The sequence below is a fragment of the Enhydra lutris genome, unplaced genomic scaffold (genome assembly GCF_002288905.1).
Source record: "Enhydra lutris kenyoni isolate GAN:26980312 unplaced genomic scaffold, ASM228890v2 scaffoldscaffold49, whole genome shotgun sequence".
NCBI lineage: Eukaryota > Metazoa > Chordata > Mammalia > Carnivora > Mustelidae > Enhydra > Enhydra lutris.
Window position 1 is genome coordinate 14528315 of NW_019154133.1, and position 21519 is coordinate 14549833.

Below are 21519 nucleotides of genomic sequence, written 5' to 3' on the forward strand. Positions count from 1 at the left end.
CATTCTAGGTCTTTGTATGGGCTGTTGGTGTGCCTAGAATGTTCTTCTTCCCTCATCGCCACATTTACTCCTTTGCATTTTCAACTTCTATGAAATCATCACCATTCTCATCGTGAGCCTTCATCTAGGTCCAATTTCCTTGGTTATGCAGCACATTGTAACCCTCATTATAATTATGAATGATTTTCTTATCTTTATCTCAGTGGATGGTAAATTCCATGACAGTAATACCCATGTCTATCTTGTGCACCATAAACAGCCATCTCATAGAATTGAACTGGATTATAGTTTCAGAAGCAAAAGACTGAGAGCAACCAGCTACATGTGTTTTAGTTGTGTTTAATTTAGTTATAACTGATGTGATTCCGGGCAGGTCATGTCTTTCTACCATTCTTAGTAAAACAAGGAATATGGATGGAATGATCTCTGTGTTCTCTTTTTATTTGAAAACTATAAGCAGATCCTTACAGTTTTTACTAGCAGGGAAGTAATGTGGGCACTAAGAGATTAAAAATTCAGACTAACACTGGTTACTATGTAAGTTTTCTAGGCTAAATTAAAAAATAACGATGTGATATCAAAAAAATCACGTTATAAACGTAAGCTCACCATTAGAATATGAAATATTTTATCTGTATAGGAAACTGTACCTTCAAATCACATGTCTGAAGCTACATAGCTCAGTAAAGTCAAGCACATAGTAGGAAATAAAATGAGAGTGGGTTGAAATGCAGGAAATTGTCAACAAAATTACTAGCAAATTTGATAATAATATATAAGGAAAATATCCTAAACACTAAAAGAGTGGGAGTAATTTAGAGAATTCCTAGTCTTTGCTCTCACCTAACTAATAAAGAAACTGACTTGAAGACTTATCTGGGAAAGACCCAGAATTTAAGGCCAGATTCAAACTTGCAGTCAGATGATCTTTTCCATTGTGGTTGCAGGACAAAAATCTCAGATAAAGCTTCATGGCACACACAAAGGCACAGAAATTACTTTTATTGTGGCACAGCATTGGCCATAATAGGTAGTTTGCTTCTTTTGCTTTCTTTCAGTTTATTTATTTATTTATTTATTTAAAGATCTTTATGTATTTATTTGAGAGAGAATGCAAGAGAGAGCATGAGCAGGGGCAGGGGCACAGGGAGGGAGAGAAGCAGACTCTCTGCTGAGCAGCGAGCCCAACTTGGGGCTTGATCCCAGGACCTTGAGGTCACAACCTAATATGAAGGCAGATGCTTAACCAACTGAGCCACCTAGCCACTCTGCCTTCTGTCATTATAACTTTTTACCTGTTTATTCAAACATATAAAGAGAAGCATCTATTCCAGACTCTGCACTAAATGCTTGAGATACAGCCCTTGCCCTCACAGAATTCATGGTCTAGTAGGACACAGGTAAAAACAATATAATATTCTTATATCTAACAATTATATTATTACAAGTATATGTAATGTATGTATATAAATATATGACCAGCTATGTGCATATATGACAATTATATAATAAATATAACAGCCAGATAATTAGTAATTTGGTAAGTGCTAAGAAGGAAATGAACAGAAGGATGGGGTGTTACCAGAGTGATCAGGTAAGGGAGAAGATTCCTTTCCCAGTGTGATCACTTTCCTATAGCTTTCCAACATGTATATCAATACAAATGTCTGTGACCATAGTATGTTTCCTCTCCCCATACAACCAGACGAGGTGTGTAACCAGGCTTAAATGTGCTTGAACTCTTTCAAAGAGTGTCAGAGAGGAAGCTTTTCTGCTAAGAGTCTCTCTTGCAGAAGAAAGAGGCTTATGGAAACAGTGCTCTCTTCCATCTTAGGTTGTCCCTAGGAAAGGGGGAGGCAAAAGAAGGATCTTAAAGTCATGGGTCCTGGAAATTTACTGAATACATTTTGAGGATCAAAAGTGTACTCCTAGGGGGACTTGGGTGGCTCAGGTGGTTAAGCATCTGCCTTCTACTCAGGTCATGATCCCCGAGTTCTGAGATTGAGCACCAAGTTGGGCTCCCTGCTCTGCAACAGTCAGCTTCTCCCCCTGCCCCTCTCCTGCTTGTGTAAATAAATAAGTAAAATCTTCAAAAAAATTTACTCCTAGACAGCATGCCCTAATATGTAATTATGCCACCTTTCTGTAATGCCAACCTAAAATGAAGTAGGTACAGTTCTTGTTTCAGTTGTAGTACGTGCATGAGAACACACTCTGGTACGTGGCGTCTTTCTTAGAAACATCAAAAGAAACACAGAGTTCATTGATCTGCTTTGGAGAAGCTTGCAAGGAAAGACCAAACAAACAAACAAACAAACAAAAAACCAAAAAACAAAACAAAAACTATTTTCTGTAAAGGAAAATTACAATTTTGTGATAAAGAAACGTACAGGGTATAGGGGAAGGTGAGCTGAAACACAACACTTTAAAGCTATTTTGGATAGCACAGTCCAGACTTACTCCACCTTTATTGTTCTACCCAACAATCACACATCCAGGGCTCTCTAAACCATGCCCTGTTCTAGGCATCTTGGGAAACATCAGTGAATGAAACCGATTTCTGCTTCTGGGAGGTTACATTTTAGTGAGGTGAGAAGCCAACAATAAACATAAGTCGGTTTCATCAGGCTAGAAGATGATAAGTGCAGCTGAAAACAAAATGCAACAGGGAAAGAGGGCTGGGAGTTTCAGAAGATAGGTGAAGAATGCATTGCCGATTGCAATGTTCACTGAGAAGCTGGCATTATGTAAAATCTTGAAGGAAGGGAGAGCTGGGAATGTGGGCACAGGAACAGAAGCCTTCCCAGCAGAGTGAACATCCAGTGCGAAAGTCCCAAGGACGGTATGCTTCTATGAACATCAAGAAGACCAGTGTGACTAGAGCAGACAGAGAGGGGGAAGGAAGAGGAGATAGGAGTGGGGAGATCGTGGGTGGAGGGAAGGCACAGATCATCTAGGAGCTCAGAGGCCTTTGGAAGGATTTAGCTCTTACTACGATTGAGACTCACAACCCCTCAGAACAGACTGCCGGTGGGCAAGGAAGGAAGCAAGACTACTTGTGGGAGAGACAACATCGGCTCACCCTAGGCAGTCAGTAATCGAAGCGGTGAGAAAAGGCTGCACGGGGTGAAGGTGGAACCCAGAGAATGGTATCTGAGAGCCAGGAGTAAAGAATGCACGCAAGGTTTCTAGACTGAGCTATGTGGAGGGTGGGTCTCATTCTTAGGTAGAGAAAACAGCGACTATGACAAACTATGCAGGGGCGGGATCAGAAGTTTATTTTGGACACATGAAGTCTGAGATAACTATTAGAATCAAACGGAGAGGTCAGATGGCCCAGGAGATTGAATGTGATCACCAGGGGATGGAGGGTGGAGAGAGAAAAGGGGAGGGAGCAAATGCTGAGCTCTGCTGCAAGAAAAGGTCAAAGAAAAAAGAAGGAAAAAGCATAGAACACTCACTGTGACTGAGCCACCCAGAAAAGACAAAACCAGGCAAAGGTAGAAAAAGGCTCAAGAGAAGTACAAGGTTGACTGCATAGATGCCACTAAAACAAGGAATAGGATGAGGACAGTGAATGAATTTCGGCAAAATATAGGTCTTCAGTGAGCCATCCCAGTTACATGGAGGGGACCTGAGCCCATCTTGAGTGTGTTAAGAATGAAAAGTGAGTGAGACAGCGGGTCTAGACAGCAAGTATAGGAGGCTCTTTTCAGGACAGAGTTCAAGAAATGAAACAAGAGGTAGAGAAAAGTATGAGGCTCAAGAGAAATAACTGATTTTGTACTCTAGGTGATATTAAAGCCTATTTGTATGTTGATACAAATAAATAATTCTCAGAAATGGAGCTACGGGTTTCTACTGCATTGGTAGTTAATTCATAAATCATTAACCATGACAACACATTAATATCCAGTTACAGTCACTTGACTAAACATAAAAACTAAGACAAAGGTAAGCTACTATTTTACAGATAGTCTCCCATTTCAGTTACGTGTTAAACCCCATTGGCATGGAGTTACAAAAATTCTGTATTGAGGGACAGAGACATGGAGAAAAATTTTGGCCCCAATTTTCCTGATCCACAGGTTAACTTGAGTATTATGTGGCACTGGTAATTAAAGGTACTTGGAATATTTCAAGTAAGACTATGGATTCCTACCTGTAATAGTTTTGGGTAAAGAGGAAGTACCTCTTGAAAGCTCATTAAATATTTATATGGAAGAAATATCCCTAATACACAAAATAAGCCCAATTATGGAATTATTCTCCAACAGGGAATGAATCTAGAATTTAAAAGGGATCTAAGGACAACACAGGGTAAGAATGTTTCTCCAAACAGTGCATAGTTTTATGTCTGGATCACCCACACATCCTGCCCAGAGAAGATGAAAAGCTTGCTTAGGATTCATTCAAGTTTCCAGTATAAGGTCTGAACTTCTCTCATACATGTGTTAAAAAACATCTGTGGCCCTGTACAGCTGGCCAGAAAATCAATTATGATTGCAGCAGCCTGGCTATAGAAACGGCAGAAATCAACTTGTTTCTATTTTTAAAACCTAAAACTTTTAGAGTCAAAATAAAGGAAAACCAGCCTTCTTGAGATTTTAGTTTCTATGGATACATTTAGTTTTACCAAAAGAGGGGTGTTTGAAGCCTTCATCTGGAAGAAAACAAAAATATGTTACTAATAATAGTTTAAAAGTAAGTTTGTGGAAATTAAAAATATATATTCACAAATGCTATAGTTTCTGTGGACATGCATTTGCTACACAAATGGAGCTAACCTTACATAACCTAGTATGGCTATTATTGTCTTCACTGTTTGAATTTTGTTCGAATAAAAAATATCCCTGAAATATTTTCCTGTTACCTCATTTCTCTATCTAGTGAGAAAGACAGTCAATTATTCTAAATATGCGTAGTCAATAAGGGATGACAAAAAGGACACCTTACAAAGTGCTTAAGTCCTAGCTGACTGCAAGATTCTCCTTATTTCTAAAATTAAAAATAAAAACAAGTGAGACAGCATTCCATAGGATGGATACCTAGTCTGCTATTTGCCAGCTAAGTGACCTTAAGCAAATTCTTAATCTCCCTGCGAAAGGAGCAGATGGTATGAGTATTCAGTACATATGGCTGTTTCGAGGCTCAAACAATAATGTACATACACGAGCCTTCCACATTCAGTGATATTATTTTTATCATCTAAAATCACTGCCCATTAACCTGTCCATCTCTGCTTTAAAAGCTTTCTAGGCTCTTAGTTACTTCCGAGAAAATGGAAGATACTTTTTACTCCCCAGGATGATGTTTTTGAGAACTCCCAACATTTGGGCAAAAACCTTGCCCCTTCTGCTTCTAATCCTACCCCCAACATACTCTCCAGTTTATCACAAGCCAGATTTTGGTTGGAAACCAAGCTATAACATCATTTTCCATCCACCATGACCCATCCATCATAGAACCAGATGTATCCTACCTCCTATGCTCCACTTGAATTGATTCTTTTCTCTCCATCCCTAATGCTTCTACATGAGACCAAGTCACCATCGACTTTCACTCTTTTACAAACAAATCTGATTATTATGCCACTCTAAAATATCACCCGAAAAATCAGATTTTTGTCAGTTTTCTTCTTAATGGTATCCAACTCGAACCCTCCTTTCTAGTCTAGGCAATATGCCAGTTCTTCATCAATAAAATCAGTCTCATTTCTACATCTTTGCCTTCACTTATGAGATCCCTCTGTCTTCACTTACGAGATCTCTCTTTCCTCGAGTCCTTTCTCTACTTCTCTTCTCTCTGACAAATCTTTCCAACTTGCAACAGCTAGCAATTGCTGACTACTCCATCCACAATAATTTCTCCTTAGCTGAAACGCTATTGTCCTCGTAGTTGAACCCATACTGTTTAGCTGTATAGTGGGATTTAGCTGTGGAATTGGAACAATACATATGCTATGCAGCATAGTGTCAAATGCAGGTAAGCAAAGAAAAACCAAACTTACAATAAAGGGGAACAAGGTTCATAATCCACAGCTGTGCCCAGCTGCGTGCCTTTGGGAAAGTTACTGGACCCCTCTAGCTTCGGTCACTTCGTCAATAAAATAGATGATGTTTCATGTGATTGTGTAGATAAAATTATGTAAAATCTTGGTGCAATGCCAGACCCTGTAGGGGATTGCTATAAACTGTTGTGTTAAACAGAACTCCAGGGAGCACGTTCCACTTGTCATGGTGGGACCTCCTAGTAGGTTAAGTAGTCAGTATTATTATTACTTACTTCATGTATTTTGACCTTTCTTACGATGCAGATCGTAAACATGGGGGGGGCAGACATCCTCAAGTAATTATGGACAACCTAATAGGTACACATTCAGTAAATATTTTCCTATTCTTCCTGCCCCATCCTGCAGCAAATTTGCTTCTGAGAAGTTGAGTTTTTGACTTGTGCCACTGGCTTTCATTAACGAGTATACTATGTTTTATGTCTGTCACCTAAAACAAATTGCTATTTCTTTTTCAGGGACATGTTTACGGGCACTGCCCTGACATTTCCTGGTGCCACCTCTTTGAAATTCAGTGTGAGAGATTTCTTTTGGAACTCAGTCTAAGAAAAGCTTTGCTTCTCTTGAGAAACACGTATAAATCACAGGATTGCTGATAAATATGTAATAGACTGTGTTTCTTCTTTTATTTTGGTTATCAGGAAACTGAAGTTCAGATATTATATCCCACATTAGCAACTAACTAGAGTCTTAGGACTTGCTGATCTCATCACCCTTTTCCCCTGGTGGATCTATAAATCATCAGTGTAATATAACTTTACCTATAAATGTACCTGCTAATTTTTCACTAATAATCCATACTCTCTTTTTTCCTTTTATTAATAAAATTCTGTGCGGTTTTTTAAAAATTTGTATTTATTTATTTTTTAAAAGATTTTATTTATTTATTTGACAGACAGAGATCACAAGTAGGCAGACAGGCAGGCAGGGAGAGAGAAGGAAGCAGGCTTCCTGCAGAGCAGAGAGCCTGATACGGGACTCAATCCCAGGACCCTGAGATCATGACCTGAACCGAAGGCAGAGGCTTAACCCACTGAGCCACCCAGGTGCCCAATTCTGTGAGTTTTAGTTGGGCACATGAATGCCTAGTTGGGGACATTTCTCAGCCTGCTTCCACTAAATGACTAATCTGATGTGAATAGGAGCATGGCTTCCCGGTCATGCCCTCAGCAGGAACTCTTTACTTTCCACTTCCTCTTTTCTCTTCTGAGGGACTATAGCTTAGACATGGTGCTGATGAGCCAACTTTGACTTTGTGGAAAGGGCGATGTCTTAGGGGAGAGAGCAAAAATAGAGAAGGATCCCTAGATTATCATCAAGCCCCACCCCACTGGACTCCCGTCCAACTGAACTTCCATGTGAGTGAAAAATAAGCTTTCAGTTTTAAGCCTGTGTTATCTTGGTCCCCCTCACAGCAGCTGAATCAATACCCTACATAATATACCCTCATCCTACTGTTTTGTTTTTACTTATATAGTTTACTTTTGTTCATGTGTATTTCTTTAAGCTATTTCTACTGCATTTGTTGTTTGCATGAATGGAAAAAGAAAAAGAAATGAGACACACACACTGACAAGTTAGACAACCAAAATCGGCCCCAACCCCTGTCATTCTTCATACAAATCCATTTCTGAAATAGAATTATTCTCTCTTCAAAATGTGCTTAAAGGAAAATACTAATTTGCATTTGTTTAGACCTTTTAAATTTTACTTCCAAGCACTGTCCTCTCTTACACCGAAGGGAGAACTAAAGAGAATCTTCTGTCCTTCAGCTTCAACAAGGCATATTCATGGCATCTTTCCCAAACTCAAATAGGTGACCTGACCTCAGCGATCACAGAGAGAGGATTAACAGATGTGACAGTTAAGCAGTGATCTTGAGTATCATTTTTCTTCATGCAAATGGACTTATAAAAAAATAAAATAGCAATACATAGTCAACCTCCCAAGCTAAACATTTTAGGAAGTCTTAAGGGAAAACACGGTGATTCTTCTTCCCCTTGTCCACATCCCACCTGAGGCAACCAATGCTGAAGTATTCATTCTTGCATTTCCCTATTCTCCCACAGCCATATTTGGACACATATGGGCTTATCTCTCACTTAATTTACCAGGAGCATAAAACATACACACTTAACTCACATTCATAAAAACTGTGGTAAATAATATTTCCTAGTATGGCTGTACCAAATTTTAAAAAACAAACATCATTTTGAGGGAAAAAATTTAATTAGCCAATCTCCTATTGACACAAATAGAAAAAAAAAAAAACTTACTAGAGGATATATTTTGGAGATCAATTTCTACTAATTCTACCTCTAAATTATGTCTTCTACTTTTCTTTATCTCCCCCACCTTCACCATAGGCCAAGCTATCATCATCACTCACTGGGACTATTGCAACAATTTCCTCCTCATCTCTATGTCTCTATTCTTGCCTCTTGCAATCCATTCCTACAGAAGACACAGCACCACCTTCTTAAAACCTTAATCAGATGAAGTCATTCCCCTGTTTAAAAGCTTCTGATTGCTTCTCGTTGATGTGAGAAGAAAATCCAAACTCCCTCCAAAGTTCCTAAAGGTAAAAAGCTTCCACAGCTCTTCACACTGGTCCCTGCCTAAGCCTCCATCCTTATGACTACCTGTAACCCCCTCAGGCCCCCTCCCCCACCACCCCGTTTTTGTTGCTATTGTTGTTGTTTTTGCTTTGGGGCCTCTGTAAAGATTTATTTAATTCTTTGCTGCTTTTCCTACTCAAATGTAAGTACCCTGAGAGGGAATATCTTCTCTCCTTTGCTGCTATATTCTTAGCACCAAGAATAGTGGTTGGTATATAAAATGTGCTCAATAAATATGTCAAATAAATGACATTTCAAGGAGACTGTGTTCCATGTACTTTCTGATTGAGAGTTTGAGTCCCTCTGTTAAGAGAAAAGGAAAAGAACTACTGACTCATAATTAAGTGGCCTGGCTTTACATCCCAACTCTATCTTTTGCTAGTAATTTAATTCTTTAGACTTCAGTTATTATAGTTGGAAAATGTGGAATAATGATAGCTTTCAGATTTATAAAGATCAAGTAAGACTAATGGATGTAAAGGCCTATTAAAAACTCTAAAATGTTATATAAATGTTACTATTTCAATAAACTGGTACATAAGTAATGAAAATATCAAGAATTGAATTAAATTGGACATTTAAATAATTTAAACAATAATTCCATGCAAAATATATACATAAACCTCTTACCTTTTTATAACTGGATATTCTCTGACATATGTGCTCAATTTTTTCACTACAAATCGCACTGAATTTACTCTGAAGGTCAGTAGGAATCACTTCATTTAGAGAGTTAAGGCTGGTACAGTTTTGTACAAAATGATCATCACTTTTAGCCAGGGCTTCAAGAATCTGGAGTAACACACACACACACAAGGAACAAGAAAAGAAAACCTTCAAAATTAGCCAAATAAAATTTTCACAATTCTAGAACGCAGGGTGACCCTACTCGGCACACTTCCCTGAGCTGCTTGGGATTTCTGTGTTCAGTAAAACCATCCCAGTGAAGTGATGGGCTTGTGTGTTTGGCCTCTTGTGCTTGCCTTCTGCCAGCTGTTAAAGGTTGCCTGAGGAAAGTGAGTGGACTTCAAAGACTCCCTGCTGGATAAGTCAGTATGCTCTGATGTGGTAGCACACTGCCTGTATTTTAGTCGGAGTTACTCAGAACTTTTTTTTTTTTTTTTCTCAGTTTGGTAGTAGAACAACAAACACTTAAGGAAAACCAACAGAATGGCATCCTTACTTTCTACTGAGAGACCAGTATAGAGACTGCATATAACGAATGTTTGCTGATGAAATGAATAAATAAGAAATTGTTCGGCTAAAGTAAAATCAATGATAGTTGCAGGGTCTGAGCTCCATCTGATAAAAGCATCCCTATGATTTATTCAATTAATAAATCCCTTTGGCTATTTGAATGAATTGTAAGACAGCACTTGTGTGTATTTGTGTGTGTGCATACTACCGATCGCTGAGAATTTCCAACGAGTTGAGTTAATTACGTGTCATACTGATGACTGTTCAAAGATTGCAAGGACTGGTTACACCCTTACCTGACATTTTTATAATATTGGATGAGGGATACAATATATAGATGCTATGTTTACTTGAGCTCCCTCACCACCTCTACTTCACTGACTTACAGAATATAAAGTGTAAGCTTTTTGTTTAATCGCTTCTCTAGATAGTAGAGTTAGCTTTATCATTAGCCATGTGATCTTGGTTAAATTTCTAATTTCTTTTATTTTCTTTTCTTCATGTGTAAAATAGAAATATTTGCAAGACTTATACAGTTCTCATACACAAAATAACCCATGTAACTTTGAAAATCTGAAATAGCTAGGAAAAGGAGATAAAATGATGCTAATAACCTGGTGCCAAACTTTTACATGGATTGCCTTAGTAATGTAATAATAAGTGGTTGCATTTTGAAAACACAGATTCTATATCAAAAGATATATAGTGGTAGGACATCATCAGAATAATGGAATTTTTTTTGAGGTTGACTTTCAGAATATAAAACAAAAACATAAAAGAATTTTTGAAATAGTGCATAGTCTATCTCAACTACTCATATATGAAACAAGGGTTAACATGAAAAAATAAAAGTAGGGAAGCTATATGTCATATTTCTTACTTGGAATACCTGAATCCTCACCAAGTGATAGAAAAGCAGATGAAATACTAGACCTTAGGCCTGGGGGGGTGTCTAATAGGAGCTTTACTGATTTACTTAGCAGAAGGGTCATGAAAAGCAAGCACAGGGTCATCTCTCACTTACATTTTATCCATTTGATGAAAACTCCCTTCCTCCCTATCTTGGTTTAGTCTGAAGACTAAAGATGATATCCTTCCCAGCTAAGAATTACATAAATGTCTGCGGGTCTATTCATAAATGGATCTCTATGCCTTGTGAAATTTTATGAAATAAACATGAGACTTGCAGAATTTGAAGTTTCTTATAATACATTTCCAGACTTCAAATACTTTTCAGAGGATTATCTACATTTAAAAAAGCACCACCTGTCACAAAAACCATCTAAAAGGTATTCGTGATACTGAATCAACAGATGTAGCAAACTTAACTAAATGCAGAGAAGCCTTTGCCAAATCAACTAACATTTGCCTGGGCAAGAGTCCCATCTAAGATCACACTGTACTCCAAAAGAGATCAATAAAAAGGAAGGTTGTACGCATACCGAGTAATGAGGGAAAAAAAGAAAAGAAAGTTGAATGAGCTGACAGCTGAAGCACATACAGCTATTTACACATTTTAAAGTGGAGGTGGGGGTGGTGTCAGGGACTTTATTTAGAACAAAATCCCTTGTTTTCCCGGGATCGCTCATACCTTGGCAGTGAGGCTGAAGAAACCTTTGGGCTCAATCATCTTCTCTACCACGTTGCACTTTATCCCAGCTGTGCTGTCGTACTCATACACGACCCCATATTCCAGGTGCACATTATCCACTGTCAGACTCACGTGCTCCTTCTTCCCATCGATGATGGCCATGGTGTTAAACTTGTCAATTACCTCTGGAACAAAGACACTATGAATTCAGCAAATTCAGGAAGGGTTCGCTACTCTCCTCAAAGAATTTGAGTCTCTCCGAATAATTTTTAAAGATTTCTTTAAAGGATGGCTATATCTGATGTCTCGTTAACATTTTTTAAAAACAAGAACACTTAAAAAAAAAAAAAACATATGTTTGAGTGGTCCGAATCTCACCACTCTAACATGACTAGTCTTTGCACATCCATTTTGATCTATGGACCATATGTATGCCTATTTATACCATTATAAACGTTACACAAGCAATTTTTTTTTTTTAATTAGAACCATGTATGACTTAAAGTAGGGCTCCTAAAATTGCCTCAAACATTGAATGAATATTTGTTCAATGCAGAAAAAAATATAAAGCCATTCTGAAGAAGCAGAAAGGAGATCCAATAATAATTTTTTTCAGCAGACAGGATGCATGAATTTTCCCCAGACAGCATCTTCTGCAGATAACTCACTGAGAAAATGTCATTGTTTGCTATAATAACGTTTTCATCTGGGCTGTCTTCCTATTGGTTTTTGGCCAATGGTCAGTCTGCTGGCATAAAAACACCTAAAATCTGAAGCAAGAAAAACCCCTGAGAAACCTAACAGCAAATATTAAATTAGCAAAAATAGAATATTAGTTAACTAAAAACAATTAAGTCCCAGAATGGCAGACACAGCAAATATAACATAGGAAAAAGCAGAATAATGGTTTATCTTAGAATAATTGAGTCCCAGAATAGCTAGAAATAAATTATCAGAGCATCTCATCAACCTTTTCACTGTGGCACTAATGATGATAAGCAAAAAGAGCTAACTCTAAATGAGGAATAAAGGCCTCAAGACAAGGTCCTGAGATTTGTCCTAGTTTAAATAATTAAGAAAGTTGGTATGTCATAATAACCTTGGTGCTCCAGTATGGTTGAAATATTTCTAATATCGCCCACGATCTTAGTGGCTCCTACCCAGTGGCCTTGTAGGAGTGGAGGAAACACAGCTTTTGCTGAGTGCCCCGCCCTTATGATCAGTGTGTATAGGGGATTGTGTAACTGCTAGGATTGTGTAACTAGGTCTCGAAGAACCTAGTAGTACAATAAAGATGTCCAGAGTTATCTACTAGTAATGTGAATGGAAAGATACCAGGAAAAGGTAAGCGAAGGTTCAAGGACTTCTGTGGAAAAATGTTGAAACAATAATTCAAGGTATTTGTCCAATGCAAATATAATTTCAATTGCCTCTCTCCCTTTACTCTTGAGGAAGAGGCCAGTAATACAGCAATCTGCTGGTTGCTTCACGGAGGAAACAGAAATGGTATGAGTCCTTATCAAAAGATCTCTCTCTTTCTCTCATTTTTACATTGTCTCTTGCATTACAATTAATGTTAGAATACAGTAAAAGTTACTGGAATCAAGAAAGTATTTTCAAAGGGACTATACACTTTCTTTCTAAACTCAGGCTTCAAATTTTAGTGCACATACAGATCAGCTCTTGTTAAAATGGAGATTCTGTTTCAATAGGTCTGGGCAGGGGCTGAGCTTCTGCATCTCTCCAGGGGATACTGCAGCTGCTGGTCTGTGAACCACATTGGATTAGGAAAGTCTACACAGCATTTAAACTCAAAACAAGGAAGCACATTATAACTTGGGTTTGAATCCTCATTCTACCATTTACTGACTTAGGCAAATCCCTTAAGCTAATAAGCTTTAATTTCTTCTTCCATAAAATAAGGATGACAATAACACTATGGAGAGATTTCCCTTTTTGATGAGTTTTTACAACAATGGTATGTTAGTGACTAGCTATTATTACATATGTATTTGACATAACATCTATTTGGTGATAATGATTTAAGAAAGTGGCTTGAACATAGAAGATATTCAATACTTGGGATGAGACACAGGCACACTGAAAAAGAATACTACTATGACAAATGAGGAGAAGAAGAAGGAACCCACCTTCTACTTTGCAGTCAAAAGCATCCCCTACTTCATCTCCAGGAGGTTTGGAGTTAGACTTTTGAAGGTCTTCTTGAGCGCTCTCAATGCTATTATACACCCATTGTATGGAATCTTGCTGGAATGAGGAGGGGGAAAGAAACCTCAGAGGTATTAGTGCTTCTAAAAATGTATATCCATTTCACAAACCCGCTTTAGGAGAGTTGATAATCTTATTTATTCTTCTAGTTTATTTAAAGATAATAAAATTTGAAAGAGAAAGAAAATCAACATCAGAAACTAATAAAAAGTCAATAGCAAGTATATTATTTAGCAAATTGATTTTTTTTAGGCTTAAAATTTTATCTTCCAAAGATGTTTCTAAATAGGCTGCATTTCCCAAGTATCTTACTTAAATGCCTCAAGTAGATCTTAAATTATAAATTACATTTTTAAATAAATAAATGCCAGATGGACAGTTTTCTGAAGAATCAATCATGTATCACTATACAAACCACTTAAATGCTCTCCTGACACATATATTTAATACAGTTAATGCTTTTTTGAAGCAAACCAATAAGAAAATTGGAAGAACATCTTTCATTTCATTGGGTTCCCAAGTGATGTAACTTTTTTCATCCTTCCATATCATTAATCATCCTATATTTTAATTAAAATAGCAATTGCATGCTCATCTAAATAAATGAGAAAGAGGAAGTGGCCACCAAGCAAATGCTTTCAGGTCTGCGTTATTTACTTTAAAGTTTATACCTTTCCTAGGTCAGATGATGAAACTGAATTGCACTACATAAGTGTGATATCATTTACATCATCCATTTTTCTCTTGTATTAACTTCACAGTTGTGTTTCATTACTATATTGCCAACCATCATTAAAAGGCTAGTTAACATCGATCATTCAAATACCCCTTGGTAACCTGTTGTGACCCCTAAGAACACACATGCTCTGGTATCCACACCTCTGTGTAGCTCCTTCTCACACTGAGCCAAGGCTTAGTCAAGGGATCTGATTTTTCCAAAGGGATATTAGCAAGCATGGTTTAAATAGAGTTGATAGCTTTATCCCCTCTTCAAAGGCAGACACCGTGCAGAAAGGACAACTCCCTAGACTGGAAAGGGAGGCCATGGGGAGGAGCTCTGGAGTGAGAGAACATAAGGTGGGGGAGATGCAGAGCCCAGACATTCCCAGCAAAACTCTGCCCATCAGCACCTTCATAGGAATGAACACTCAATCGATCTGCAGATGAAGAATCAAGGGAAATAATCAATCATTGTTGTTTTAAGGCCAGTAAGTTTTGGGACAGTCTGTTTTGTGGCAATGGATATTTGATGGAGCAGGTGACTCGCCTAGTGAATTTTTCTAATTATTGCTTTTCTTTAAAAATTTTTTTTTTTAACTTGGGGAGTAATTTATCAGTTGCCTATAACACCCAAATAAAAATCTTTATAAGTGTTCTTGAGATTTTATTTATTCATTTGAGAGGCAGAGAGAGAGAGAACAGATGGTGGCAGGACTGGGGGTGGGGGAGGCAGAAGGAGAAGCAGACTCCCCGCTATCAGGGAGCCTGATGCAGGACTCAATCTCAGGACTCTGCAATTATGACCTGAGCCAAAGGCAGGTGCTTAACCGACTGAGCCACCAGGCACCCCTATTTATTGCTTTTCTTAATCATTTCACTAAACACCTCCTCTCTAAGAAGGCAGTCAAGGAAAATGAAAAGGAACCAAACTCAAATCACTTTGGTCACTTATCAAAATTCCGATTGAAGGGGAAAGTTTTGATAATTTCAAAAGTGTCTTTTTAAAAAATTCATTCAATAATACAGTTCAATAAATATTTATTAAACCATTATCAACCATACTCTGGTTTCTCTTTAGATTGCATAAATCTTTCGCCTTTTACCATTATCAACCAGAATAACTATGAGTCTATGCATGAATTCCAATTTGCTTTGCTACTTTGACCTTATTAATAAGCAAAATTGATGAGCTATTTTCTTGTAGGTTCAGCATTTTATAGGATGTCAGTCCTGGCCTATGAGAAAATAACCACTCCACTCCTCTCTCTGGTTTGGACATAAAGTCATATTCTCAAATCCAGAAGAGTACTTGGCTATGCATGAAGGAAAAAATACAAAGCCTCTCCTCTAAAGTTCCTTTTACATTTAGTTGATTAATTTGAGAGAATTTTCTCTTATAGCCCAATATGCACTTGTACCTCATGGGATAAGCTTTGCTTATAAATTAGCACTCTAATTTTATTTTTCTACAGCTCTTGAAATTTAATCAGAGGATAATGCTTAGAATTTTAAGTAATAAGTACATTTTGGTATTTTCTTTTAAGAGCTAAATCCGGTTAAATAAATATATCCAAAACTTAATCACAGACCCTATGAAACTCACATAGATGTACAGTGACCATTATATATCCTAAAGCATTCGCAAGGGTCAAGAAAACAATTCAAACCTTTGGATTTCAATTTGATAAACAGGTCTTTGAAAACTCCTATCACAATGCAAATGAAAAAGCCCCAGAGCACTTTTAAAACGATGATTAATACTGTTAACAATAAGATGCAATCATTTAAGCATAATTGATTATAAATAATTATGCAGATAAAACAATCATCAAGAGATTTACAATGCTGTGCTTAAATATGAACCTAAAGGTAGAAAACACAGACATCTCTGGCATTATTTTGTGTTGACCTCTCGGCTTTCTATGCAAGTTTGCAATGAGATCCGGGTACACTGCAGAGCAATTTACCTTCATTGGTCTTCTGTATTTCCTGCAGGCTGTAACGTGCGCAATAACACTGGCATGGGTCTCTTTGCTGACATTGATTCCATTTACTTTGATAATACACTGTCCAGGGTGAAGACCAGCTGCTGCAGCGACAGTTCCTTCAAATACAAATGAGAAAATTGCCAAAAATTTGAGGAATGAGATTCCTTTTTATCACATAGGCAACAAGGAAAGCAATTTTAAAATATAATGGAGATCTAGCTAGTAAGTTCTTGATAAATTTGGTTCTGATATCAATGCCCTCTCAACATTTTTCTACTTTTCATCTAGCCCTTTAAACTGTGATTAACAGAATATTCTCCCATCTCTCTGAGAATGAATTTGAAGGGATATTGTAAAGTGACCTTTATAATGCTGATCAGTTTTTTTCCCTCTCAACTGTCTAGTCAGTCTTAATTTTCTACATATGCATACATAATGGCAAAATAGAAAGCCAGAAATGTATGTCTTATTTAGCTTTCTTTAGTCTATGAAATATCTAAATTTTAAAATAGTATTCACTTTCATTTGTTTTTCTTAGTAACTGTTATTGCAAGGACATTTTTGAAATTACCAATAGCTTGTAAATTTCAGTCTTACTTCTTTTTATTTTTTAAATTAAAGTATAATTAACATACAGCATTATAGTAGTTTCATGTGTACAATATAATGATTCATCAATTCTATAATCACTTTCATTTTTTAAAATGCAAACAGTAGAAATTCTTAAGAAAAATAATCAAGTCAATTAGCAACTACAAGTAGATTGGATTTGCTAAGTAAAATAAGCATTCAGGATATCCACAAAGGGTCAGAAACCACAGAATTGGTGGAGAATAAAATGAATCAGATTACAGCAACTGTCCATCATTCATTTGCACAGATATAGACTTAAATAAGCAAGTGAAATATCCAGTGAGTTAAGATCTTCAGAAACTTTCAAGTCATTATTATTTGATATTATGAGCAAGTCAACATTTATATAGCACCATTAATAAATACAATGAATATAATTAATATAAGTGATTATAAAACTTATGTTAGAAGAGCCTTCTTTTGTAAGCAATTTCTCTCATGAAAGAATTATTAAATATCTTAGAGAACATAATTTACATCCAAGAAGACAATATATATATATGTTTTTTTCTCACTAAAATTCAATCCCAGAAATTCCAAGTGGTTTTTCTGGATTGAAGTAGGTCTTGGAGGGAAATGGGACATTCCCCATAGAAAGAATAGCCTGAAAAAAGGCACTGAGTCAAGAAATAACCTGGATATTTGGGAGCACGTGAGCAGTTGGTGAGCTTAAAATGGGAGTGGTGGGTGAAGACCCTGGAGAGCCAAGCAGAGCCAGGTTGTGAAGTCCTTGCCTACTCCATGTGAAGTCCTAAGACCTTAACCTTACTATATATGCATGAGGAAAAGCATTGAAGAATTTTAAGCACAAGTGAGAAGACCCTCCCCCCACACCCAAACAGGGAATGGATCATTTGAGTTTAAGTAAAAAATCAAAATCACAACACACATCTCCTCCCACACCCAAACAGGGAATGGATCATTTGAGTTTAAGTAAAAAATCAAAATCACAACACACATCTACTGCAATCGAGATCGAGTATTTGATATTTGATGACAGAGTTTGTGAAGAGGCTACGGTCCCCAGGATGACACCTCTACCTTTGGGCTCGGTGGCTGAGTAGATAGTCATTCAAATAAAGAGAATACAAATGGCAAAGCAAGTTCAGAGAATGGATGGGAAGTTCAGTTAGAGAGAATGCTGAGGTCTGAGGTGGAGACAGAGATTTAAACATCTCCAGCAAGAGAATCAATAAGATTTCTTACAGAGAACAAGGAGGCAGAGAAGAAAAAGGGAGCCAACAATAGATGAAGGGAGCTGCCAGAGGACAGGTAGGAGAAATATCTGAAAAGCATCATCTCAAAATCAAGAGATGAATGTTTTCCACAAACAGGAGTAGTCGGTTTAATCAAATGCCACGGAAAGTTCAAATTAATACAAATGTTATCAATGTCCATAGTATTTTTTAGTCAAGGCTGTGATAACTCTTGTAAGACAGACTTTGGAGACATGGTTGGGGAGAGATGGGGATGGATGTCTATAGCACTGTCCTAAAACTCAAACAGAAAGAGAAAAAGGGCAGCTGAAAATACAGACAGCATTTCAGGAAGTTTGGTCATGACAAAAAAAAGTTATTAGAGCATTATTCTAGAGCTGAGCTTATCAATCTTGGATGTGCATACAGATCATCTGAGGATCTCATTAAAATGTAGATTCTGGCTCAGTACGTCCTGGGTGGGTCCTAAGATTCTCCATTTCTAACTGGTCCCAGGCAATGCCAATGTCTTGTGAATCTAAATGGGAAAAGAAGGAAAAAGGACTGTGTTTGCTGTTCTAGTTTAAGATCATTTTGTTTCTTTGTTTAGTTTAGTGGGAAAGAATTGAGCATGCTCACAGCCTGTACTAGAATAATCCAAGAAAAAAGGCTGAAATTCTGGAAGGGGATACCGGACAGCAAGACACCCCAGAGAAGGCATAAGATCTAGAGCACTTATTGAGAAATTCACCTTGAACTCTAAAAAGAAAAAGAAAAAAAAAATTCTTCCTCTAGGGTGGGAGGAAGCTGGTGATGGTGGTAGATCCAGCAAAAGGTGTGGGTGTACAGAAAAAGGTGTGGGGCTCTGTGGGTTTTATACTTAGGACCCTGAATTTGTCTGTGGGGTGAAAAAGGAAGTTTATCTTGGGAGACAGGAGAGAATTATGAGGAGAGAAAGAGGGAGGTGATGAGAGACATGAAAAGATTGCTAAATAGTAAGACAGGCCCAGTAAAAGATGGCAAACTGGGATAATGCTAATTCCACATCCATGATAGTTTTTTTCCCACTCAGGAGAAAAAGCAAATAGGATGATTAAGTTCATCCAAGGCTAAAGAGGTGATTTAGTGCATCTGAAGAATAAGGACAAGAGGACCCTGGTGATGCTAGCAAGAATGACTGAGGTGACCTGCCATGGGATAAGGCTGGCTAAAGAAGGGAGGCTTTAGGGGAAAAAGGAGAAGGATCCAGAGCCTGGAAATCCCAAATGAATTCAAAACAAAACAAAATAAAATAAAAAACAAGCTGAGAATACCAGTGATGAGATTGCAATAAGAAATTGGCATATTGGAATTTTAGATTCCAAAGGTAAAATTTCAGTTATAGATATACTCTAGTATGTGGACATGGGAAGAGACTGAAGAAGAAAAAGGGAAATAAGTTTTTCCTTCTTATAGCAAAATTACAGTGCAAAAAGAAACCACTGAATAGTATCTTTCCCTTTAATATGCATCTGAAAGGAAAAGCACATAAGCATTTCTTTTACTCTTCAGAAGCAAAGAGCATAGGAACCAGATTTGGGCGTACCCTACAACTACTTTCCAAAGAAAGAATCAGGCTCTTTAAATGACACCGTAATAAGGACAGAAGAAAACCGTGATTCAATCAGGTTTTCAGTTATTTTATAGTACTGATAATGTGACTTACTCTTTTTTGTTCAGTGAAAATGAAGATCTTGGAAGTACCGACTATCACCTTTGAGTATTAAATATATCCCATTTCAGTTATATAATAAGAATAAGTTGTTGGAAATGTTTTAAATGTCTATTAGTCTATATGTTTTAAACACCTGAGTGAAAAGACAGGTTTTTGAAATAAGATTCATTTTTGTCATATATACACTAACAAAGGCAATTTTATAATCTAATAAAGGTCTAGCTCATATGTTCTTGATCAATTTGATTCTGATAGCAATGCCCTCTCCAAATTTTCCAGACTAATATTTGGGTGATCACATGAAGATACTTTACATTTAATGTTTCTTGGTAATGAAAAGCATGTATGTCTCTGGTTAAGATGAACACATGGCTTCTTTGCTTATAATGACATTTCTTTCTATAGCAGCAAGTTATACACTATGTGGGCTCTAAAAGTCATTCCCTTAAATCATTACTAGTGTTAATATACTATAAAATTTAAAATACATATAAAAAGAGATATCAATGGTTTATTCACCTATCAAACAAAAAAGAATAAAATATAAACATGTTATTATTTAAAATACATAGAAAAAAGAGATATCAATGGTTTATTTACCTATCAAACAAAAAAAGAATAAAATATAAACATGTTATTATTTAATATAAAATGAATTTTATGGTTTAAGAAATGTTATTTATAGAAACACCTGAAGTAATCTTAGAGCAACAGGTTATAAAGCACACAGATCATTCTTAAACCTGAAAACTTACATCTTTGAGTTATTGACAAAAATACAGCTATTTGCCGCCAGAGAAAAATACAAATAGACAACCTTAAAATCGTTACACCTTTTGGCTAAAGTGAAACATGCAGAAAAGTGAGATTGGCAGGCATCATTCCTTCATCAGTTATTGTATTTTTTTTAAGTTTTATTTTATTTCATTTTTTTCAGTGTTCCAAAATTCATTGTTTATGCACCACATCCAGTGCTCCATGCAATACATGCCCTCCATAATACCCACCACCAGGCTCACCCAACCCCCCAACCCCCTCCCCTCCAAAACCCTCAGTTTATTTGTTTCTCAGAGTCCACAGTCTCTCATGGTTTGTCTCCCCTTCTGATTTCCCCCAACTCACTTCTCCTCTCCAATTCCCAGGGTCCTCTGTGTTATTCCTTATACTCCTCAAGTAAGCGAAACCATATGATAATTAACTCTCTCTGCTTGACTTATTTCACTCAGCATAATTTCTTCCAGTCCCATCCATATTGGTACAAAAGTTGGGTCTTCATGCTTTCTGATGGAGGCATAATACTCCATTGTATATATGGACCATATCTTCCTTTATCCATTTGTCCATTGAAGGGCATCTTTGTTCTTTCCACAGTTTGGCAACTGTGGCCATTGCTGCTATGAACATTGGGGTAGAGATGGCCCTTTTTTTCACTACATCTGTATCTTTGGGGGAAATACCCAGTAGTGCAATTGCAGAGTCATAGGGTAGCTCTATGTTTAATTTTTTGAGGAATCTCCACACTGTTTTCCAAAGTGGCTGCACCAACTTGCATTCCCACCAATG

The 21519-nt window shown here is 37.1% G+C and overlaps 1 protein-coding gene across 1 annotated transcript in view; it reads right to left on the bottom strand.

Annotated features, from left to right (window-relative positions):
• Positions 1-21519, bottom strand: part of LOC111156795 (phosphatidylinositol-3,4,5-trisphosphate dependent Rac exchange factor 2) — a 186274-nt gene that overhangs the window by 122766 nt on the left and 41989 nt on the right. Inside the window, 4 exon segments of the mRNA XM_022517855.1 lie at positions 9319-9480; positions 11477-11661; positions 13627-13744; positions 16393-16529. Coding sequence (XP_022373563.1) covers positions 9319-9480; positions 11477-11661; positions 13627-13744; positions 16393-16529 — 602 coding nt within the window.